Raw genomic sequence first — 22,719 nt, forward strand, 5'->3', positions numbered from 1 at the left:
CCTCAACCGTCTCCGTACGGGCGTCGGCCTTTTCCGCTCAACCATGCACCAATGGGGAATGGCTTCTTCCTCCTCCTGTGAATGTGGTGCCGAGGAACAGACCGCAGACCACATCATCAATGACTGTACCATCTTCAAGCCACCTAACGGAGTGGAAGGTCTGCGCGTCATGGATGATGAAACTAAAGACTGGCTGCTCTCTAGCAGCCTTCCAGTGTAGTCCGGGAACATCGTGAATCTGGGGTGGTAAAAGGATAGACCCTCGGCCCCAGAAGCTCAGACGACGACGACGACGAATTAGTTCACGTGTACTTTTGCTCATTTTCAAGGACCCCCTATACTGTATAAAAGGGGACGATTGGCAAAACATTAAACCTCAGCAGCGCTAGCAAGTCGAGTCTAATGATTGTGGTACAATATTTAGATTTACTCCAACAAGTTTCCAATTCATAAAAAATTATGTTAAAAAATAATTCCATAATAAAAAACTCATATAACTTATTTCAGACACACAATACGATACAATTTTGTACAAAAATTATTAATAGAAACAAAAGTAAATGGAAGAAGAAACAAAAGTAGTTCGAGGAATATTTGGACAACAAACATCTCTCAATGGACAAATTTAAATTACAAAAAGTGGCGCACGCTAAGCTCGTGATCGTAAACAATGGCGCATTGCATCTAATACTCGCCACCAGGAAAGAGCATAGTGATGATGATGATTTCTACAACTTAAGGGCTCATTCAAACTCCATTTGTAGCTCTAGGATATAACATAAGATCATTTGTAAAACTCGTAATCATGGAGGACTGGACACTTGGACAGGTGGTAAGAATGTGGGTATGCTGACTCTTCATTGCTTTTCGATGCGAACGCAAAGAAATGATGAAAGTAGTAAAGCTGAAAAGAGGTATATTTGTTTATTTCAGGCTTTCTAATCTGGTTTCAAACCAAGGACCATCGCTGCTGAATCATGCTTTGCACCAGACCACTGCGCCTGTGAAGTGAATTACTTTGATGATGATGATGTTCGCCCTTCGTTTCCGAAGATGGCCATACTGTACTGCTTTAAAAATACAACTTACAAATATTAAATTACACAATACTTACAACTTTACTGCTTTAAAATTGATACATGTTTGTCGTCTGAGTCTTTCACCTGCTGCCATTGCGTAATGTCGCATCACTCAACATTATGATGGATAAGAAATTGTTTGTGGTGAATTGAATCGACAAAACTGTTGATAGCAAAGGTTGGTCAGGTTCTCAATTTCCATTTATGAGCTTCGGTTTTTGAACTTTGTGTTTGCAATCATCTGTATGCTGTTCCTTGACGGTCTCTAAGTTATCGTTTCCCATTGGAAAGCTGTCAACTTTGTATTACATAAGATAAAGCGTGCGTCTGGAATGACATCATCTCTGCATCTGCAAGTGCAACCGTATTATTGTTGGAATGCTTTTAGCGGGAAAGAACGCTGCAAACCGAAGAGATTGATAAGCAGGTTGCACATTTTATCTTTCAGTCAACTGCTTTATCAGATTTCCACTTTTATCATGTTGGGAGTTTACAATGATATTGTAAGTGCCTGCATAGACAGTTGTGCTGCTATTATCAGTTCTTGCGAGTGGCATTGCAACTTTCAACTGAGCAACTAGCGTATTATCAAGAGTTGCATGTCAGGATGGAAAATCATGGAAGTTTGCTTGTACTTGATCAAAGAAACTGCTTTTCCAGGTCACATCGCACTGGTTCTTCAGAAAAGATTATGGAAGGTTTCATTTTCGAAATAAGAAGTTGTTAGAAAAGCTCAAGGGAATTTGGATAAAAGTTGTAACTAAATTAATTCAGCCAATAAAAAACAAAGTATTTTCAACCAGTGCATAGAAATTAAAAATAAGGCTTTCTCAAGAGCAAGTAAACGGTTGCAAACAAAACAATGAAACTATTTAAAAACTATATTAGGCTCAATATCATTTTAATTGGGCAACAAAGCAATTTCAGAAATGGTCTTTAGCCTACAGTCAGTTGAACTCTCGACTTTTGTTGGATGAAAACAATCAACCATTTGCAGCCAAGGACCTTAAGGTGAAAGAGAAAGTTCATCCTTGTAGTCAGCACCAGGCTGAGTGCTCGCTAGTATAACAAGGAATTTGTGATTAGCTTACCATAACGGTGTTGCTGCACGCTAACCATTAAGACCATCCACTTTACAAATACTTCTCGTTAGTCCAGTTTAGCAAAAATTTAGGTTTGGTAGAGAGGTGATTTTTTTAACCATAGACAAATAAAACATAACAACCAGACGGCATTTAACATAATAACACGAAAATGGACAAAAAATTATCAAGTAACTTTTTTCGTCTGGTTGTTAGGTTTTGCTTAGCCAGCATTGACAACGATAAACATGTATTTCGACCCAACGCTAACCCTAATTATTTCAATTACTGAATGTCACAAAGATCTAAACAATCACACTTCTCTGTTCAATCTCTTAAATTTAATAGATATTTTGTATTTCATTTAACCGTATCTGTCACTGCTTCCTTTTGGCGGCAAGAGTTACTGGCCGAGACCATCAGGTCTACGTCTCTCTTATTGCTAATTACTCCGTCGGCTTATATCAAATAACAACGGGAAAAAGTATGCCGTTGGTCAAAAGCCTTATCTATCACTTCAATCAATTTATTTCACAAAATATATTCGTGATTGTGCATTTTAGGTAGAAAAGGTGATAAAGACTCGGTTTTTGACCTATTGTCCCCATTTCTTGGTCAAATTTTTCAGTTTACATTTTATTTTGAAAGTTTTCTTGCGTTGAACACAGAATTTCATCAATTTTGTTTTTCCGTTTCTGTGCAAACAGTATTCCATGCACTTTTTGCACTACAAAGCAATTTGCGCAAATAACAAATTACCTTCCCAAGTATTGTCTGCCAGCAAAGAATGACTCATATTGCGTCAGATTGCGACTTCCTACCCAGACAGCAAAATCGACAATGAATCAATGTAAAAATGACGGATTTTGCTGCCTGGGTAAAGAATGGAATTTTAGCGCCGCCGACAAACACAAAATGAAACCGCACTTTAATAATAAACTGTCAATCAAGCAATTGAATATCAGCAAATTTCTTGCATTTCATAACTGGCTGTGACAAAAGGTTTATTGTGAACTTCACAATTATCCGATACCAACATAATCAGGATTAAAAGTTGGGGCAAGAAAAAAAAGTAAAAGTCAAGAACTGTCAGGTTTCTAGCGTCACTGCTTCGATGTGAAAGTGCTGAATTAGAAGAGGGCGAGACCATATGGTCTACGCCAGTAACAGATACGGTTAAAGAAGTTTCATTTATATTCAGTTAAAAAGCGTCCAGTAGGTTTGTTGCAAGATGAAGTATTCTCTATGTTACTTGATATTAAATCTGTCACTTGCTCATTGTTTGAGAGAAGTGACGCTTTCCTGCAGCGATAACAATGTCACAAAAGGAGTCGCTCCCGGTTATCCTGGAAAACGCGGACCTGTTGGATATCCCGGAGATAAAGGTAATTCAATTTTTTAGAGTAAATCTCAATATTTCCTTTTTCTATTTTAAAACCAATCACAAACAAAGGGATCCACAAAAGTTGCACTGCAAATGTAATAACTTTCCAACTGATTGTGCCATTACTTTAACATGAAGAATTTGTTTTCTTCTTTAATAAACGCGAGAACACGCCTCTTTGGCGTGGCCTTTTTATGAAGATTGTATTTCGTGTAGAACCAAAACTGCCGACAAAAAAAAACTTAAAAAAAAATAAAGTTTATTTTTTATACTTATTCATATCATCCTGATTAATGGTTTTCAAAAATTTAAACAAGGCTAACTTTTTATTCCATTAGGCAACATTGGCGAGGAAGGAGAACGGGGCCAAGAAGTAAAAAACTTGAATAAAATCAACAAATTAAAACAAAGAATCAAGGAACTTGAAAGAGAATTTGAAAAATACAGTGAGCTAGAGATATAACATTTTCGAAATCTTTATTTCCTTTTATCATGAAAGACATATCTATTTTATATCTTTATGTGATATTTCTATGTGATATCAGTTTTGTTTTCATTTTGTAAACAGTTTTTTAAATAGAATGTTATGTCGCACAATTTGCATTTAACAGAAAGTATAGAAAGGTTAATAAATGATTGCTAATACTGTTACTCACCAGTACGATTTAGAAATCTGATTAGTTGGTAAGAGATTTTATTTTTCAGCAATTCAGCTAAGTTGGCTGCCAACATGATAGGCCTATGTTTACATTGCATCCGGGTAGCACTACACTGTAACACGTGCAAATAGCATAGAATAATTTTTTTCTGTAAAAAAGCTGATTGTTTAAGTATTCACTTGCTTCAGTAAGCTTATTTGGTCTGAGTACAGTATTTAGAGACTCCAATGCAAAGGTCTGTTGAAATTAATAACATGCGCAGTTTTGTTCCTTTGTCAGTGATAAGTGTCGGACGAAGAGATTGCAGCGATGTGTCCTCACAAGGTTACAACGACAGCGGCGTCTACATTGTTATGATAAAAGAAACACTAACAGAGGTGTTTTGTCAGTTCGACGAAGGCGACAGTTGGTTGGTGAGAGCCACTTCATCGATACCATTGTTTCAAGTCTTCCTTTCCAAAGGAAAACACATACAGGGTGATCCGAAAGTAACTCCCTATTCTAAAATAACTGTAATTTATTCTTGAAGTGTAATTTCTCCAATTAATGAATACGAGAAGAAAATATATTGCATGCAATTTTATTTAAAGTTCAATATGGCCACCATCATTCACCACAAGCTTCTCAAGTCGACCATGAACAGCATCAAATGATTTCACAAGAAACCCTTGCGGGATGGAACTCATAACTTCACGTATTCTTGCTTCAAGTTCTTCCAAAGTTTTTGGTTTGATTGAGTACAGTAAACTTGTTCTTTTAACAAACCCCAAAGAAAAAAGTCGCAAGTTGTTAACCCTATCTGTAGCGACACGGGGCTTTATGAGGACGCCCTACTCTAGTAGTGAAATATTTCACAGAAGGAAATACGCTATAAATGTGAAATTTCTTGACTTTTAGTTTTTATTCTTTGCGAATTTTCTAAACCTACACTGGTCATTTTTCTACCTTCCTGGCCTACACAATAAGCATTTCGTCTCAGGTGGCTAGACATTTTTATTTATGAGAAATTTTTTTTTTTTTATTAGTTTAGCATTACTTTATGTTATAATTCTGCAATGTCAATTTTGAAGCTACTTTCGGGAAACAAAAATAAAAACCGACTTTTTGACGTTTTTTCATCTCAAACTATTTGATTCAACAAATTTGTTGGGTAAAAACTTAATTTCTATACGCACAATACACATGGCTATTACAGTATCTTGTAAAATATTTTGGCTCTGTGATTTTCATAGCTCCCGTTATTAGCGATTAATTAGCACAGGGCTACAATAGCCCGTGACGTGCTTTCCGCGTATGAAAACAGCTTGTATTAATATAGGGTTAAATCAGGACTTCTGGCTGGCCATTCGTGTGAACCACGACAACCCATCCATTTTCCAGGAAACTGGGCATTCAGCCATTCTCGAACAACAACAGCAAAGTGTGGAGGAGCTCCATATTTGTTCATTAGTTCATCCTTCATGATACCATGAATGCCGAAAGGCACCTCACCATGCTGAAAATTGAAGTTTAGCCAATTATCAGTGTTTGGGATAATATTGAAGATTTAATTTTCATGCAAGATGGAGCTCCTCCACACTTTTCATTGGGGTTGGTTAAAAGAACAAGTCTACTCAACCAAACCAAAAATTTGGAAGAACTTGAAGCGAAAATACGTGAAGTTATGAGTTCCATCCCGCAAGGGTTTCTTGTGAAATCAGTTGGTGCTGTTCATGGTCGACTTGAGAAGCTTGTGGTGAATGATTGTGGCCATTTTGAACTTTAACCCGTTAAGTGCGTAATTAAATTTTCGAAACTCTCCTTACTGTGCGTATTTAATTTGATCACTCGCAGTATTTTTCGTCGCATTATTGCTTGCTAGGATATTGGGGAACCCCCATGACGCAGCACAATACGCTTTTGTTCAATTTCTTTTTGTGTCTATTGCTTTACCTTTTCATCGACTACCGCGGAGATTTGGAGAAGTATCCGGCTGGACTATTGTTTTCTGGTGTAATCGCATTACTCTCAAGTGATTATACCTTTCACCATTGTGAAATTATTCAACTAGTTGCTTATTATGGAGAAAAAAAATCAGTTCACAAAACAGAATAATTTCTAAGCATTTATAGGACACTAAACAAAGTACACGTAAGTTTAGTTTGGAAATATTCAAACTGTATCATTTTCTGACTCTTGTTCTAACATTAGCAGCAACACAAAACCCTATTGTTTTGTTTACTATATGTTACAAAATATGTTTTCGAACACCAAAAAATATTTCTGAAACTGCTCGCAACATTACATCAAAAGGACTTCGCACTGACTGAACGCGTATAATGTGGTTCGAATTTTATACACCAGAAGGAAGCCATTTCAGAAAAAGAAACACATTTAGGATGAAATCGTTTTATTCTTGCAATTGTGGTTATATTGTAGGTGAGTACAGAAGCTACCTAATATTGTAATAGAGTGGTTTAGGGATTAATGATTTCTGTCAGGCTTCAATCGTTATTGTAGTTTAAACAATGCATCTATGTTTCTTCACACGTCATAATTGCGCCTTCCAGACAAAGCGAATAGAGGAAAGCGAAATTAAAAGTGCCATGAATAGCTGCGATCACGAAAACGACAATTGTCGTCTTACGCACAGCAAGAGCGACTGTCTCGGACGACAATTGTCGTCATACGCACTTAAGAGGTTAAACAAAATTGCATGCAATATATTTTCTTATCATATTCGTTAATTGGATAAATTACACTTCAAGAATAAATTACAGTTATTTTAGAATAAGGAGTTACTTTCGAATCACCCTGTATTTTGCTTAATGAGTGCTCAATTATCATTTGATGAGGTATCTTCTTAATTATTTGACATCAAATATCAATTAAACCCATGGAGGCTACGGAAAAGTGGTATACCAATCACAAACACATTGTATCTTCGCAACAACAACCTGAATAGAACTTCTGACGTTGATCTTTATTTGTGTTTTCAATTAAATTTCATTTTAGTTCAGGATTAATCCTGGATCGTGAAGATTTAGATTGCATAAGTCGAATGTAGTGCAGTTAGTCTTCCTGACATAGTATGAGTGGTTATACACGATCAATTAATTGATTTCAAAAATAAAACAAAGCTTTAATAAAAATTTACTTCGATTGCAATTTTCGTTCTTTCGTCACTGTTCACGCATAATGTTTGTAGTCACGGTAGCCATAAGTTTATGACAAGACAATGGATCTTCTGTTGGCATTACTGTCACGTTTGTTTGTCGGCGATCCCTGTCTCGACCTTCACTTTCTTCTGTCTTGATCTACTGTGTATCTTGTTTTCAGGTATTTCAAAAACGAAGCAGTGGTGCCTTAGATTTTTATTTGGACTGGTCTGAATACCAATCTGGGTTTGGAAGTAAATTTGGAGAATTCTGGTTAGGTAAGAGTTGTCATGGCAGTAGGAATGTAAATGCAATTGATTTAACAGGCAGAATTATTATATTTAAAAAAAAAAATTCTTTTAGGACTAGACAACCTTAACTCCATCACAACTTCTGGTTCCTATAAACTTCGTGTTGATCTTGAAGATTGGGATGGAAACACTGCTTATGCTGAGTATAGGTATTGTCTATTAAGGTTGAATTTATGGTTGTGCTTGTTATCAATCTCGTCTGTTCAGGCTATCTTTCATGTGACATGGTACATGTATAATTGTATATGGTGCGGATGTTGTATGAACTACCACCATAATAGTAGGCCAGCTTTTCTACGACTCTTTCAATTATGCTGAGGGTTTGCGTTGCATTGCTTAGTGCAATAAAGTTATATTTACAAGGTCATCAAAGTGACCCCCATGTTACATTCCATATTGGTTCAATATTTTAACGGCTATATTTAGTTTTTGTAAAATGTTTTTGCTGAGGTCTTCATCATATTTGGCAGCAATTTTACGATCGAGGATTCATCCACCAACTACAGATTGAACGTTGGGAAGTACAGTGGCACAGCAGGTTTTGTTTGGCTTTTAAATTGGTTCCATGATTTATATTTCAATATCTTACATAATGAAATAATTATTAATCTTATTATTGATTAATGAAAACAAATGGACTTATTGATTTAAATTTTTGTTTATTTATTTTATTTTTACTCATCCGCACTGTGTAGTTCTAATTGGCAATTAGGGCAATAACTTATAATTAACAAATTGATATTTCAATACAATAGTTTGCTTTCAATCAAAGTTCGTTTTGTTGATACGAAGTAGTTGATGCAAAAGTTGAGTGGTGCAGTGCATACTGCATAGGTGTTCCATGTTATTTAAGCGCAGTTGTCCAAGGCGAGTATGAGAAATGCGTTGGCTACATTCTACTCTCGGGAATGTAAAAGGCCGTTACAATGATTACCTTATCTTCACATCGATTAGCAACTGAAGATGGGGTCACGCTTCCTTTTACAATTTATACCTTTTTTGTAATAAAGATTTCTCTTGATAATGCTTTTCCATTGTTTTCAAATACTGTGTCCTAAATACTAGAATCTTATTTAAAATATTTAACTTGACTTGATTATGCAACCCATACGGCGCTCAAGCTACAAAATAGCTCTCAACGTTAGAGCGTGGAAAAGAGCCCAAATTGCTGAATCAACAAACAAACATACACAACAGAAATATACAAAATAAATGCAGTATCGTGCATTCTTCATGTTAAATTATTTTTACAGGTGATTCCTTGATGTTTCACAATCGTCAACAATTTAGTACAAAAGACCAAGACCACGATCAGTTCGGTGGCAATTGCGCTGAGAAGTATCACGGGGCATGGTGGTACAACAGCTGCTTCGAGTCCAACTTGAACGGGAAGTACATTAACGGAACTGTGGGTGATGACGAAAAAGGGATCACCTGGATCCAATGGAATGGATTCTTTGTTTCGATGAAGACAACAGAAATGAAAGTTCAATCTGCATGAGAATCAAACGCTTCTCATCCCAAATACAAATTGTATTGTCTCTTAAAACATAAGATTTCGTTTGTTCAAGCAGATGTCAATTTTATTGCTTTTAAACATAAATTGGATTGACCCATGAGGGACAAAAATTGAACACAAACTATTTAAAAATTGCATGATTATAAAAGATTTTTTGACAGGGCGATAACTTAAATAAACGCAATATTCGGATTAATCTTTTTCTTGCAGAAAAACATGGTTTTGAGTTTTTAAAACTACAAATTCGGATTAATTTTATTCTTTTCAAAATGTTTCTTAAACAATGCAGCTACTATTTGAGTCAAACACAACACCACCATCATCACCTATTTTTATTCCATCCATTTTTCTAGTAGTGTAACTTAAACTGATGTATCATCATCATCAGTCAGTCAAGCCACTGCAGGCAGATGGCCTTAATATAGTTTCCAGTTGTAGAGTTATAGCCTACTGGAATTATCTTTATGATTGTATTATGTATCAATTCGTAGTTTATTATTGTCGTATCCAGGTTTACACCTGGTGGTTGAAGGCTTAGATTAATTGGAAGAAAAGGCTAGGAAGCCAATCTTCGTGTCTACATTCAAGCATACTTTTAAGTGTCCTGCTAAAGACACAACCGCATACTCTTAGACCGGGAGCCCGCGACGTCCACCCTAGGTGAAAAAGTTACCAATTTCTATTCATACAGCGATGTCCGGTGGTATGTGTGTACTCATAACCTGGAAGTCTGTCGGGCCGCCAGTGGTGGGTGTGGGAATAGGAGGCATTCTTATGGCCCAAAAAATACGCTAGGTCAGCTGAAAAAGTTACCGTTTGAAACTTAATTGATTTTAAAGTAAATTGTTTCTAGATGATTGTCTGGTATGTAACAGACATTTTCGGTAGTGGGTGTCTCTGACAGGCAAGTTTTATACCCCCCAAAATTTGCGCTAGGTCAGCTGAAAAAGTTACCGGATAAAACAAACTGATTATTAATCTGTGGGTGTTAAGTTTCACAAAATCATATGTGACAGAAAAATTTGATGGTGGTGTCCCCTGACAGACAACCTAAAGTAGGTGACCTCCTAACTTGAGCTAGGTCAGCTGAAATATTTACCAGATAGAACCAATTGAAAATTAATGCGTGAGTGTTAAACTTCACAAAAATGTATGTGACAGACAAATTCGATGGTGGGTGTCCCCTGACAGACGATCTGAAGTAGGCTGAGGGAACTCCAGGTTTGCACTAAGTCAATTGATAGGAGCTATGTGTTAGCTGTGCTTTTAAAATACGGTATACAAAACTAAGTTACACAACTTAATTTATCTACTTCATTTGTCTACACAAATAAAAATAGTTTCAATTCAAGGTCAACAGCCTCTACAAGTATACGAAGCTACAAGGAATAACCTGTCAAGGTTTTGTCAGTCCGAGGATAAAGAATCAAAACCAACCAACCACTTTATGTTACGGTTGGTCATACGTACTAGAATGCGGATCAAATTCATGACGGCCCTGAGAAGGAAATGATCACCACCAAAACTCGGAGGAGCAGAAAAATCTACACTGAAACAGAAAGAGAAATTCCACCATTCCGGACCCCTCTCAGTGAGGCAAAGTTTCAAGTTTTTCCTCACTCAGAAAAATCGTGTTCCGTAAGAGAAGCATTTGATCTTGTTCAGGAAATAATGGATAAAGAGTCCATCTTGCCATGCAAAATGAAGCTGCTATAGGTATGTATTGGTTCAGCAAAAGCAGAGATTTTGCAACTCCACTCTATGCTGGTTTCATCAGAAAATATAGAGTAGATCGTCTACCGCTACAGCGAATATGTTACATGAACCCAATAACAAGATCACCAACCAACAACGACGTTAAAGAAACACTGATTAGAACGATGAAGGTTGCAACTGAAACTCATCAACAATATGCCGTGGTAACGTATGACTTAGCTGTTGCACAAAAAGCCTATACTCCATTCAAGTCATTGAAGCCCCTCTTTTTGACAATCTCCTCATCATGCTTGGGAATTTCCACACGGAACTTGCATTTTTGGAGCAGTGGGAACCTTCATAAATGATTGCGAGATAGAGCACATATCGTCGGAGTTAAAGATTCTTACCGAGGGATCATTACAAGGGTTCATTAAGGGGAAATTTTACAACAGATGTACTCGTGTGCACGAAATTACAGCCAAGGTCATGGAAAAACAGCTATACGATCGATTCCTGAAAACTTTAGATGCAGATGAAATTGAGAACTTCCAGCAAGTCATGACCACTATTCCAGCTGACCCTGATAAAGTAGAAGTATGCTTGGCCAATCCAGTCGTCACCGAACATCGGTAAAAGTATGAAGAATACTTTAACTGGTCCATGAATGGAGTGTTTGGTGATACCTGTCAGTTCTGAACACTATACGTGTTCTTAATAAACCGACTCTATTAAGAAGGGCAGAGGTGCGTCAGGATGAACGACGTAAGTGGTTACAGAGTGATCGTAGCAATACGTCAAAAATTATATTTTGCTCTGAATCGTCCAAATGATACAAAATAAGGATCGTTGTTTTACTGTACAACAAACTAAAAAACGCAAATCCGAAACTGGGGGCTATACTGGATAATGGTGCTTTCTCAGTTAGACGTACCAAAAAGGATGACTCTAAGACGGCAGTCAATCTGTCTTTACCCTATTCGGACTAACGGGTGGACGGGTTCCATCCATACCTATAACTTTCATCGATTACATAAAAGCTACTGGCTCAAATTAACTGAAATTTTATGACTTTTCCTAAAAATTATTCATCTTTGATTTAGTAAAAGAATGACATTTTTGTGTAATATAGTTTTTTAGTTATCTGCAGTTTTTGACACCCTACTCCCAAAATTATCTGCAAAACTAGTAAAAAATTAATCAGCGTGAAATTGAAGAGGGATTAAGAGGGATTAACTCCACTGCTGGATTTTGCGTCAGCAGTTGTCGAAAGAAAATAGGTCACGACGTCAAATCTTCGCTCTGCTTGATATCAGATGTGTTGCAACGTATTGTTCAGAAAAATCAGTGAACCATGACAAGTAGACTGGCATTTATGAACAAATGCAGTTGATCTCGTGGGAATCGTGCTTTCGCAAACAAAAGTGCATGAAGTTTAAAACTCAACTTTGTCACCAATTTGTAATCGGTTTCTAGCAACAAATTCCCTATGTAAAAAATTAGGCTACGGAACAAAAAAACCTCCAAGTTTTATGATAAACAACATGGTTGATAAATAATATAAAAATGTAAAGAAATATAACATTGGTATGATAAATAAATACAAAGATTAAATGTAACCACAATTTTACTGCATACTTTTAGTTTATTTTTATGGCTTTACGAAGGTCAAAAAGAAGACTTTTATGTCATGTCAAACTTGTCATTTTTGTGACTTGTCTTCAAGTATGCTCTGTACATTTTAGTTTACACAAAAACAAAAAAAGTTAGTTTCATTAGCTGTTGGAGCTTTTTTCACCAAAAATGACAGAGGTTCCCAGACAACAAAATCTGTCATTTTTACGTTGATTTAACGTCTGCCGACGTTGAATCAATTTAAAAATGACGGGTTTTGCTGCCTGGGTTGAAACTTCAATAGAATTTTGAGGTTAGAATTGTGTCTAATGCTAATAGGTTATCTAATATATAAATTTGCAAATTATAAACACTGAATAGAACCGTTTTTTTTTTGTTTTTTTTATGCAAGCAGGATTGCAGCCTAACGTAATAAAGTTTTATGAAATAGTAACATCAAGCCGTGCAAATTAACCCAATCGAGATTAGTCAACATCGCTTTGTTTTGTAATCTTGAAACTTCACTTTTTATTGTTCAGCACGCAAAACAGCAGTTTGAACAAAATAAAATTGTTACAAAGTCTCCTCAGAAATGATTTAGAACAAACATCCAACATAAAATTAGATTAGGTAAAAGAAACGCTCAAGCTGCTGTGCAAACATCGCTGTTTTCAGAACATCTTGATTGCATTCATTCCTTTTTCTGTGCTATAACAATGCCAGCAAAGTTACAATTGTTTCTAGGCTAATTGGTTTTTACAAACAGTATGGTGCAACCAATTTCCACATAAATACTCAGAAAACCCAACATGTACAATTGTACATTCATTTGTGAGAAAAATTTGTGCATGACATACAACCACACTTCAAACGCGCAACATGGCTCGACAACAATTTTCTGCAAGCGAAGTTGTCGAACAACTGGAAAAATCTTTTGAGGAAGTTATTAACGATGTGCTAATGTCTGATTCTGATGAAGAAATAGATTATGCGCCGTCGACAGAAGTGCTTAATTTAGAGCAAAGTAATGTGGAATCAAATGCTGGTAGTAGAAGAGTAACTGTAGCAGTTTCTAAACGACGAGTTCACGATATTACTTCGGCCTTGAATGAGGAAAACTATGATGACGTGAATGTACTTAGAGCTCATAAATCGTACGTAGGAATATTAGAAAAAGGAAACAAAAGCAAAAAAGATAAGGAAATTGGCTGGACAGTGGACAACTAAGTCACCGCATCAAACTGGTCGCCAAGCGAGGTCATGTGTTATTGTGGGAAGACAGCCAGGACTCAAAGACACTGCAACGCATGCAGACAATTGTGAAAAGGCATGGAAGCTATTGTTTTCTCAACCAATGATTGACTTGATAGTTGATACCACAAACAACCGAGTACGTTGCATGAATTTAGGCAGAGACGATGATGATCTCAGAGAAACCAATGAAACCGAACTATTGGCATATATTGGTTTGGTTTATATGCGAGGTATGCTGGGTCTCAACGGTCATGAAATAAACCAATTATTCGCACCTGTAGTGGGACCGCCAGGGTTTGGAGCAACAATGAGCAAAAACCGCTTCAAGCTTCTCCATGCTTGCTTGACATTTGATGATCAAGCCACTCGCCAGACAAGATGGAAGCATGACAGATTTGCTGCTATTCGCACACTGTTTGAAATGTTCAATGATAACTGTTCCAAACATATTGATCCAGCGGAGTTTCTGGCATTGGATGAAACATTGTATCCAATGAGAAATCGTATTGGTTTCAAGCAATACAACCCAAGCAAGCCAGCTAAATATGGAATGCTCTTCAAATCGATTAACGCAACTAACTACAGTTACACTTTTACCACTTATCCTTATTGTGGAAAGCCGCTGGAAAATCCCACCGAGTATTATGTTTGTGGAACGGAAGAAACTGTAAAATACCTTGTAAATAAGCTACAGCTCAGTCATGATTTACAAGGACGAAACCTATCATATGACACGCTCTATTCAAGTATTCCACTTGCTCAGTGGCTATTGAGTCTAAATATAACTTGCGTCGGGACATTGCAAAGCAACAGAAAAGGAATCCCTGCCGAAATTAAAGATGTCGGTCAGCGAGAGGAATTGTATTATCAATGTTACTGGGAGAGTTCTGAAAAGAAGTTAGTGCTACATTCCTATATAGTAAAGACTAAAAGTTCAGGAAAACGCAATGTTCTGTTGCTTTCAACAATGCAACCTCTCGTGGGAACTATAAAAGAAGACCCAAAGAAAAAGCCAGCACTGTACAAGTTTTACGACTTCACGAAAGGTGGAACAGATGTCGTAGATCTAAGGATTGGCTTTTATTCTTGCAAAACAAAGTCACGACGTTGGTCTACAACCGCATTTTGTTATATTATGGACACATGTCGGGTCAATGCAAGCACAATTTTAGCTATGCAAAAAGGAATTGATCCCAAAACTCAAAATTCTTTTGATTTTGGTTGGGAACTTGCAATGATGCTGATCAAACCGCACATACAAATGCGGTCACGGTGCGGTCTTCAAAAATCCGTTCTAAGCAAAATAGTTACTTTTCTTGGATGCGAAGATCAAACTGATGTTGCTTCAACATCTTCCAACAAGACCCAAAGAAAGAGAGCCAAAATAACTTAAACGTTTAATTGGAGGTCTTTATGGCTAGCGTGGAAGCTACACCGTTCTGGTTAGCGAAGCGTTACTGCTGCTCGCTGTGCTAGTGAGTAATCAGCCTTGTGCTGATAGCCGGGAAGAACGCCTTTCTTCACATCTTCCAACAACTTGTCTCAAAAGAAGCAATTTCCTACAAAATCAGACAAAGACAGACGTTGCTATTTTTGCAGCCCTCCAATCACTGGCTCACCAGCAAAGAGGAAAAGAAGCAATTTGTCTAAAAGTAAAAACCAGTGCCAGCTGTGTGGTAAAGCTGTCTGTGCTATTCATGTGACGCAGGCTTGTCCAGAGTGTGCAATAAACATTGATGTTGAAGAGTAATGGATGCAAAGTTTTAATTTATGCTCAATTGTTTGCAACAAAAATATTGTTTGTTGTTCACATTCCATTTTCAATGTATTTTGATTTAGAATGATTAGTGAAAAAAAGCTTTTGTAGCCAACTATAACATTTTGGTACCGGTTCTACCACTCAGAAAGTTATACTCTATTCTTTGTTATTGTTTATTATCCTTTCATAACTGTTTGATGCAATGACCGAAATTCTTCCTAATCCTAGTATTTCCATCAAAGATGCTACAGCTTTTCCTCATAAAGTTTCCATAATTTATCGGAGTTAGTTCAGCAATGTAAATTTTTTTTTTTTTTTTTTTTTGTGGCGCCCAGTTTATCAATAGGCCTACATATGCTCAATTACGAAATCTTCTTAGATCGACCCTTTGATTTTGTTTGCTAGCTACTGTCGGCATGTCCGTACTCAACCGGGAAGTTACCGCAGTCTGCAAGTGCAATAAAGCAACTTTCACCAACGGGGCAGTAGCTCACTGTTCTCAAACTAGACAAATACAGTTGAAATTTTGAAGCACCATCAAGTTAGAAACTGTTTTCAGTATAATTTGGAGCACAATGAACTCTTAGTGATTTGAATATGAAAACCACACAAATGCAATAAAGCTTGACAAGCAAAATGAACTTGTAAAACTTGCAATGCTCTAACTACATAAGATTTTGCTCATTTATTATCAAAAATCTTTGAAATGGATGTAGGCTACTCACTTCCTTTTGTAGCGCACTAATATTCTATACGTAATAATATTTTTTTAATATAGCACTTCTCTTATTTTCAAACTCTTGTCAAGCCCAAATTCAAATAACATAGGTTTGCTTGCAATAAAGCAACATTTAGCAGTGGTTAGCGCGTTGGGCTCGCAGTCGAGAGCCTGCATGTTCGACTCCAGCCACCCGCACTTGCTGTTGTTTCTCTGGGCAAGAAACTTGACGATAATTGCCTCTACCCAGTGATCGATTTCGAGTAATGGGTAGTAGCAAATTTAAGTCATAAGTAGAGTAGACAACCTGAAACAGACATTGCCGTCGGCTGCAGCGTGGGTCAGGTGTATGTCGGAAGGCGTACACCGATGCATAGCGCTCAAGTCCGCTTTCCCGCAATGCAGGATAAAGATAAACAAACAAACAAACAAAATATGAACTATAATAATAAGCACTTGTTTGATCTCGATCAGCGTCATAGATAAATTTAGTTCAATTTTTCTCAATGCGTCGACAACACCAAAAACGATATATGCCAAAACTTTCTTTTGATGGAATTAATTTTGAGAAGAAAATATTTTCTCTAAGCTAATATAATATCATCTCTAAACTAACATCAGCTTTATGTTGAAAAACCAATGCAATTGCTTTGGCTGGGAAAGTTTTGGTTTATTCGCCATCACAATTTGTTACCGAATTTATTTTATTGCTAAATCAATCTCACTTTAAATTTTCAAACATTAACATAGGCCTATACTGAATTATATAGGCCTAAATATAATTATGAAAAGCGCGATTGGAACACACCAATGGAGAAGGTTTAGGAGTAATGATTGACTGCAGACTTTTACACTGCTCAGTCAACTAAAACATCATCAAGGAGAGAATACTTTTATTGTCAAAGCAGATTGGCTACATTTAACAACGTCGTATAAACTATCAAATGACAAACATTCTTGCATAGCAATAGATAGAGTTTCGCTTTTAGCAGCATGATCGTTGATTTCTTCTTCACAAATGTATTTGCATTTGGAGTTCTTGCATAGATTGCTCTAAAATAAATTTGGATTGAACAAAAGATGATTTTTCTTCATTTGCGTTTTTTAGTTTCGAATACATCACTACGTGTTTTCAATTGTTATATTTGTTGGTAAATCATATATTCAGTGGTTTATGGTAGCCTACAACAACATACAACTTTTAAAAAGTGCGATAAGCCAGCTTTCGATTTTGTTTTGATCGACAATCTACAAAGGGACAGAAAGCACATTACTAAGTTTAGAAGTAGGCCTATGCACTATACACTACAGCCTACTGTTTTGAACTTTTGCAAAAAACAAAGTTTTTGAAATAACAAGGACATTTTCGATGTTATTTCTACAATTTTCAAACTAATAAAAACCCAAATTCAGATAAATTTAAAAGTTTTTTTTTGCTGAATAACATTTAGCAACGCTGAATCAACATGAAGTAAACTTTCTAACAAATACGTTTATTTTTATTTTTGCCATTTAGCGATAATGCAGAAAAAGATTAAAAATATGGATCCATAACTAAACAAATTTACATCGATGGAACCAAGTTCTTTTTGACTAATATTTTTGCTAAAGCAACATTGTTTTACGTTGAAAGACCGTCTCAAACTGTTGTCGTACTGATTGCTTCAGGCTATGGAAAGTTTACATAATTCATTCATCACCAATTTCTTAATTTGATTTTGTGCTTTTGTTACCACACAAATCTATACTTCAAATTTGAAGTAAGTTTGATTGTGAAGCATGAATTGAACTAAACTGCTCGAAAAGTCTTTTGAGAGATTTTAGACTGCATCCTTCCACAGTATTCAGTCAACCGAAACACCCTTATTGTCTTCATGTGCTTGAGACATTTCGTTTTATTCACAAAGCAGATTAGTTACATTGAAACGTCGTATAAACAATGGAATGATGAGCATTTTAGTATGAATGCAAAAACTGATAATTACTCACAGAAACCCTCAAAATCAGCAATTTACTATGCAACCATATCAATTAAATTCAAAATAATAATTAAGTTGAATAGTTATCGAGACGTTTGTTGGTATGCTTGCGCTGTAATTTCTGACGACTTTCTTCATAATTCATACATGTTCCAACGCAAGTCTAAAACAATTTCATTTCAAGTAACTTATTCCTTTCAGTCACAAGCAGATTGAAGTCACAAGGAAATCAATAGCCAACGCAATAACTAAGCATTATCTGAAAATTGAAATATTACTTGTAAATGCAGCGTAGTGATTAATGTTTTATACTAAACGACAAATGTTTTTCGAGGCATAATATTGGTTGGTGAGAAGTTTTGCGCTGGTTATCTGGAAAACTTTATCTTCTTGTACAAGCAAGTTAGCAAACATTTGTATTGTTTTGTGCGTTCCAAGATTTACTGCGTGACCTACATGACTAGTGACCATTTCGGATTAAATGCAAAGCTGGACCGTGCGTGCCTTCAACGAAGAGATTAGCGATTTCAAGGAGATTATAGCGGAGACATCAGTCAAATTTAAAAAAAATTGACTTTTTTTAGCAAAAAAGCAATAGCAAAAAACTGCTAGAGTATGTGTGTCCACTTAAAATTTTAACCAGTTTGTCAATAATTTTGCTCTAACTTTGCGAAAAAAGCAACCTCTTAACGTTTTTATATCAAAAGTCATTAGACAATGAAAGTGTGGATGGAATAAGTTCACACGTCAGGCCATCACCTCACAAAAATCGCCTAGTCCGAATGGGGTTTGTCTTTAAAGCAAACTGTGAATAGGGGCGCTGCGTCGCAGGTAAAAGATATGATTGGCTTTAGGAACTCGAAAATGCCATAAAAAGATAATGTGTCAAAGTTACACAGAGACCTGCTTCTGTAACAGAGTTAAGATATCTTGCAGGCTTAGAACAAGCCGAAGATGCCGCGAAACAATTACGCAATCACAGAATTGTTAAGGACAATCAGCAAATGTCACTACTCAGTACAAAAGTTGATGAAGCCTGCAATTCATTCTCCGATGAATCCGTGAACGCTGGTGGCTTGTTAAATATTGCCACTGGTAGAGCAGCATCAGCTGAGACTTCAAAATACCTATTATTTGCAGTCTTAACTGAGCGGAGGAAAATAATTATGGTCAAAAAAAGTTGGGTTGGAGTGGAAAGAAAGCCCAGAACGTTTTCAGGAAAAAGTGAAGCGAACGCGTGTAGAGAATTTTGCAGCTCAAAATATTAAAAAAGCAGACTATCATCATAACAAATGGCTAAGAGAAGTGCTGAAAGCTTAAGAGACACATTCATACGCATAATATTCTCCATGCAGAAGGTGTCTAGAAAACAAAGCTTCTCTGGCACGCTATGTTACAATGATGTGGTCAAGAGCTCACACGGCATGTCCGGAGATCTTTCCTTATGATTATGGCTGGTCGAAAATAAATGAAGTTATCATTCCAAGCTGGCTCTGAAGGCGCAGCCATACCATCTGAGCTATTTAGTGTATCGGAGGAAAGAAGTGATGAGGATGACATTGAGAGTTGTGATGAACAGTGGAGCGGAGATTCCGACTCGGAAGATGAATCTGACTAGGAATTACTTTTTTAGTCAATGACTCTCCACCATTTTGGCAAACAATTTTTTCTTATATAGACTATTCAGTGATAACGCAAAAATTCAGACAACAATTGTTCAAGTATTAAATACCCTTAACAGTGATAGTTATTATTGATCTAACTAACCCTGAATGGGTGATTGCTCAATTTGCATCATTTTTATTTCGGTATTTCATTAGTAGTTAAATTTCCTGTTATACGTAATACTTATTTTCTGTTGTGCACACATTAAACAAAACACTTCTTCAAGTCTTGTTTAGCAGTAACTCCTATCATTGATCTATCGCAAAAAGAAAAGGGGTTACCTAGACCTACTTCAGGTCGTCTGTCAGGGGACACCCACCATCGAAGTTGTCTGTCACATACATTTTTGTGAAGTTTAACACTCACACATTAATTTTCAATTGGTTTTATCCGACAACTATTTCAGCTGACCTACAGTAGCTCAAGTTGGGGGGTCACCTACTTTAGGTTGTCTGTCAGGGGACACCCGCCATCAAATTTGTCTGTCACATATATTTTTGTGAAACTTAGCACCCACAGATTAATAATCAGTTGGTTTTATCCGGTAACTTTTTCAGCTGACCTAGCGTATTTTTAGGCTATAAAAATGCTGCCCCACCTTGCCACACCCACCACTGGCGGCCCGGCAGACTTCCAGATTATGAGTACACACATACCACCGGACATCGCTGTATGAAAAGAAATTGGTAACTTTTTCACTTAGGGTGAACTTTGTGGGCTCCCGGTCTATCTTGGGTGATGTCGAACCGGCTCCGCTTCGAGTGCCGCACCAGGCTCTCACCAATCGGTTATGCAGCCGACTTTGAGTGCATAGGTTGACTGGATTTAGATTTTAGCAAAGACTTTGTAAAAGTCTCTGTCCGCAAGAAAACTCTCCCTGACACGCCACATAATTTTCATCACAGATTTTGAAACTTATACATTTACCGATGCTTATTTTGCAACCACCACTCGTGACAATTGTCATGCGTTGATATAAGCTCAAGCTTTGTTAACAACGAAACTGATTTTATCATAACAAACTAAAGTGCTTCTTCTTCTTGCTTACGTGGCAGCAATTCAGCCAACATCTCCCAATTGCTGCAACCAGTGCAATGTCTTCATATCAGGGTCTATGAGATCCACATGCTCTGCAGATCGAAACACTGTACAGTAATTTATGATGTGCTGTGCTGTTTGACGTTCAGCACAAACACAGGCTGGTGAGTTACAAAAACTCCCGGAAAACATATTGTGTTTAAAGCGACCAACACCAGTACGGAGATGATTTAAGGTCACGCATTCTTTTCTTGGCAGGTCTGAGCCAGGTGGTATTTTAGTGTCTGGTTTGACTTGGAACTGGTTGGGCCATGAGATGGTTTCCTAGCAGTTTCTCCATAATTTCATAAGGTCGAAATGATCTTCATGAAGCGCCACAATGTGTCGAAAAATAGCGCTTGGAAGGCAAGCGTTGACGTATGAGCTGTTGTGCGTAAGTACGTAAGTGTACTAAAGTGCTATTAACACACAACTTAATGATATTTGAATAGAATCATTATTATGCAATAAATCAAACGCATTGGGCTTCTACAGAGCTTCCATCTGTAAATCTAAAACCCAACGGGAGTGGCAATTAAAGGAATGACGCTCACAGACAAAAAATATCTTCGGAAGTGCAATTTCATCTTGTTGGTCTCAACTGCAGGATGCGTCAAGCTGAAATATTTCTAAAGTCATCATCATCATCAGCCGGTCATGCCACTGCTGGCAGATGGCCTCCACATATGTTTCCACACCATTCTTTCTTTTGCTGGTGGTGCCAATCTTCTCATCCAGGTGGTGCCAATCTTTTCTTCTATGTCACCTCGCCATCTTCTTTTTGGTCTCCCTCTAGTTCTTCTTGCATATATTGGTGTCCATTCTGTGGTTATTTTGGCCAATCTGTTGTCTGTTTTTTTGATGTGTGTTCAGCGATGTGTGTTCTAAATTCAATGTTCTTTCAACTCAAACGTTATTCTAACTACAAAGTAAATCAATAAATGGCTGTTAAAAAAATTAACAAAGCATTGGTCAGGATAAGACAAAACGAATTCTTCTTTTGAATGTCTTCTCATTTACGGTTTGATTATCCTGCTGGTTATTGAATAAAATCATGCTACTGGGTTTTGAAAATATTTAAATTGAAGCATGGTTAGGATGGTGTATCTTTGACATCAAAGCATAAACCAAAAAATTCAATTGAAGTTTTACTGAAGCCAGAACATAAAAATGTCACCTATAGCGACGTCGAATATCAACCAAGAAAATTAAATAATGTCTCCTACTGTTGTCACGAATGCATGGCGAGGGAAGCATTATTATAAACCAAACAAATATTTTAATGCACACAAAAAGCAGAGACAGGAATTTAATAGAGAAATCGGAAGGAAGGATAATCTAAAAGTGTTTGAGTTCGACCATATTGCAACTGGCATATGGTGTAAAAATTGCACGGCCAAACAGATTTGAAGAGATAAAAAAGGTTAATAGGAGAGATAGTAAAGGTAGCTAAAGAACAGCATTCAATCAATACAAACAAATAAAATAACAGGAAGTAAAGTTAGAGACGACGGAAGTACGACACCAATAAAGTCGCTATGTTTTAGTAAATCGGAAGCACAACACTCTAGCTGCTGATGAACCACGCCCGTGCAAAACGAGAGACAGGCCTGTAGGGTTGGGTGCCAAAAATGCAGCAAAGGAGAGAAGAGGCATAATCCCCAAACCCTTTGAGTTGTATTTATGTTTCAGACAAGGTATTTTGTTTGACAGCTGTTTCTAGTAGAATTTGAGCGGCCATCAAAATTGAATCAACGGATTAAAAGTGCATAGATGACCTAGGGTTG

General features: G+C 36.9%; 1 protein-coding gene across 1 annotated transcript; it reads left to right on the top strand.

Annotated features, from left to right (window-relative positions):
* The first annotated feature begins 3,369 nt into the window (after window positions 1–3,369).
* LOC145770843 (microfibril-associated glycoprotein 4-like) lies at window positions 3,370–9,348 on the top strand. Its single transcript, XM_082582578.1, has 7 exons — window positions 3,370–3,546; window positions 3,884–3,991; window positions 4,484–4,617; window positions 7,523–7,619; window positions 7,705–7,801; window positions 8,123–8,190; window positions 8,906–9,348. Exons 1-7 carry the CDS (start codon window positions 3,393–3,395, stop codon window positions 9,151–9,153), a joined length of 906 nt encoding a protein of 301 aa, XP_082438704.1. The 5' UTR covers window positions 3,370–3,392; the 3' UTR covers window positions 9,154–9,348.
* The last annotated feature ends 13,371 nt before the right edge of the window (window positions 9,349–22,719 follow it).

Source organism: Aplidium turbinatum, chromosome 5 (assembly GCF_918807975.1).
Source record: "Aplidium turbinatum chromosome 5, kaAplTurb1.1, whole genome shotgun sequence".
NCBI classification, from domain to species: domain Eukaryota; kingdom Metazoa; phylum Chordata; class Ascidiacea; order Aplousobranchia; family Polyclinidae; genus Aplidium; species Aplidium turbinatum.

Bases quoted from the DNA above. Each gene is read 5' to 3' on its own strand.
- LOC145770843 (XM_082582578.1), top strand. From the start codon at position 3,393: ATGAAGTATTCTCTATGTTACTTGATATTAAATCTGTCACTTGCTCAT. The intron at 4,618-7,522 runs GTGAGAGCCACT...TCTTGTTTTCAG, and splicing joins ACGAAGGCGACAGTTGGTTG to GTATTTCAAAAACGAAGCAG. The intron at 7,620-7,704 runs GTAAGAGTTGTC...AAATTCTTTTAG, and splicing joins ATTTGGAGAATTCTGGTTAG to GACTAGACAACCTTAACTCC.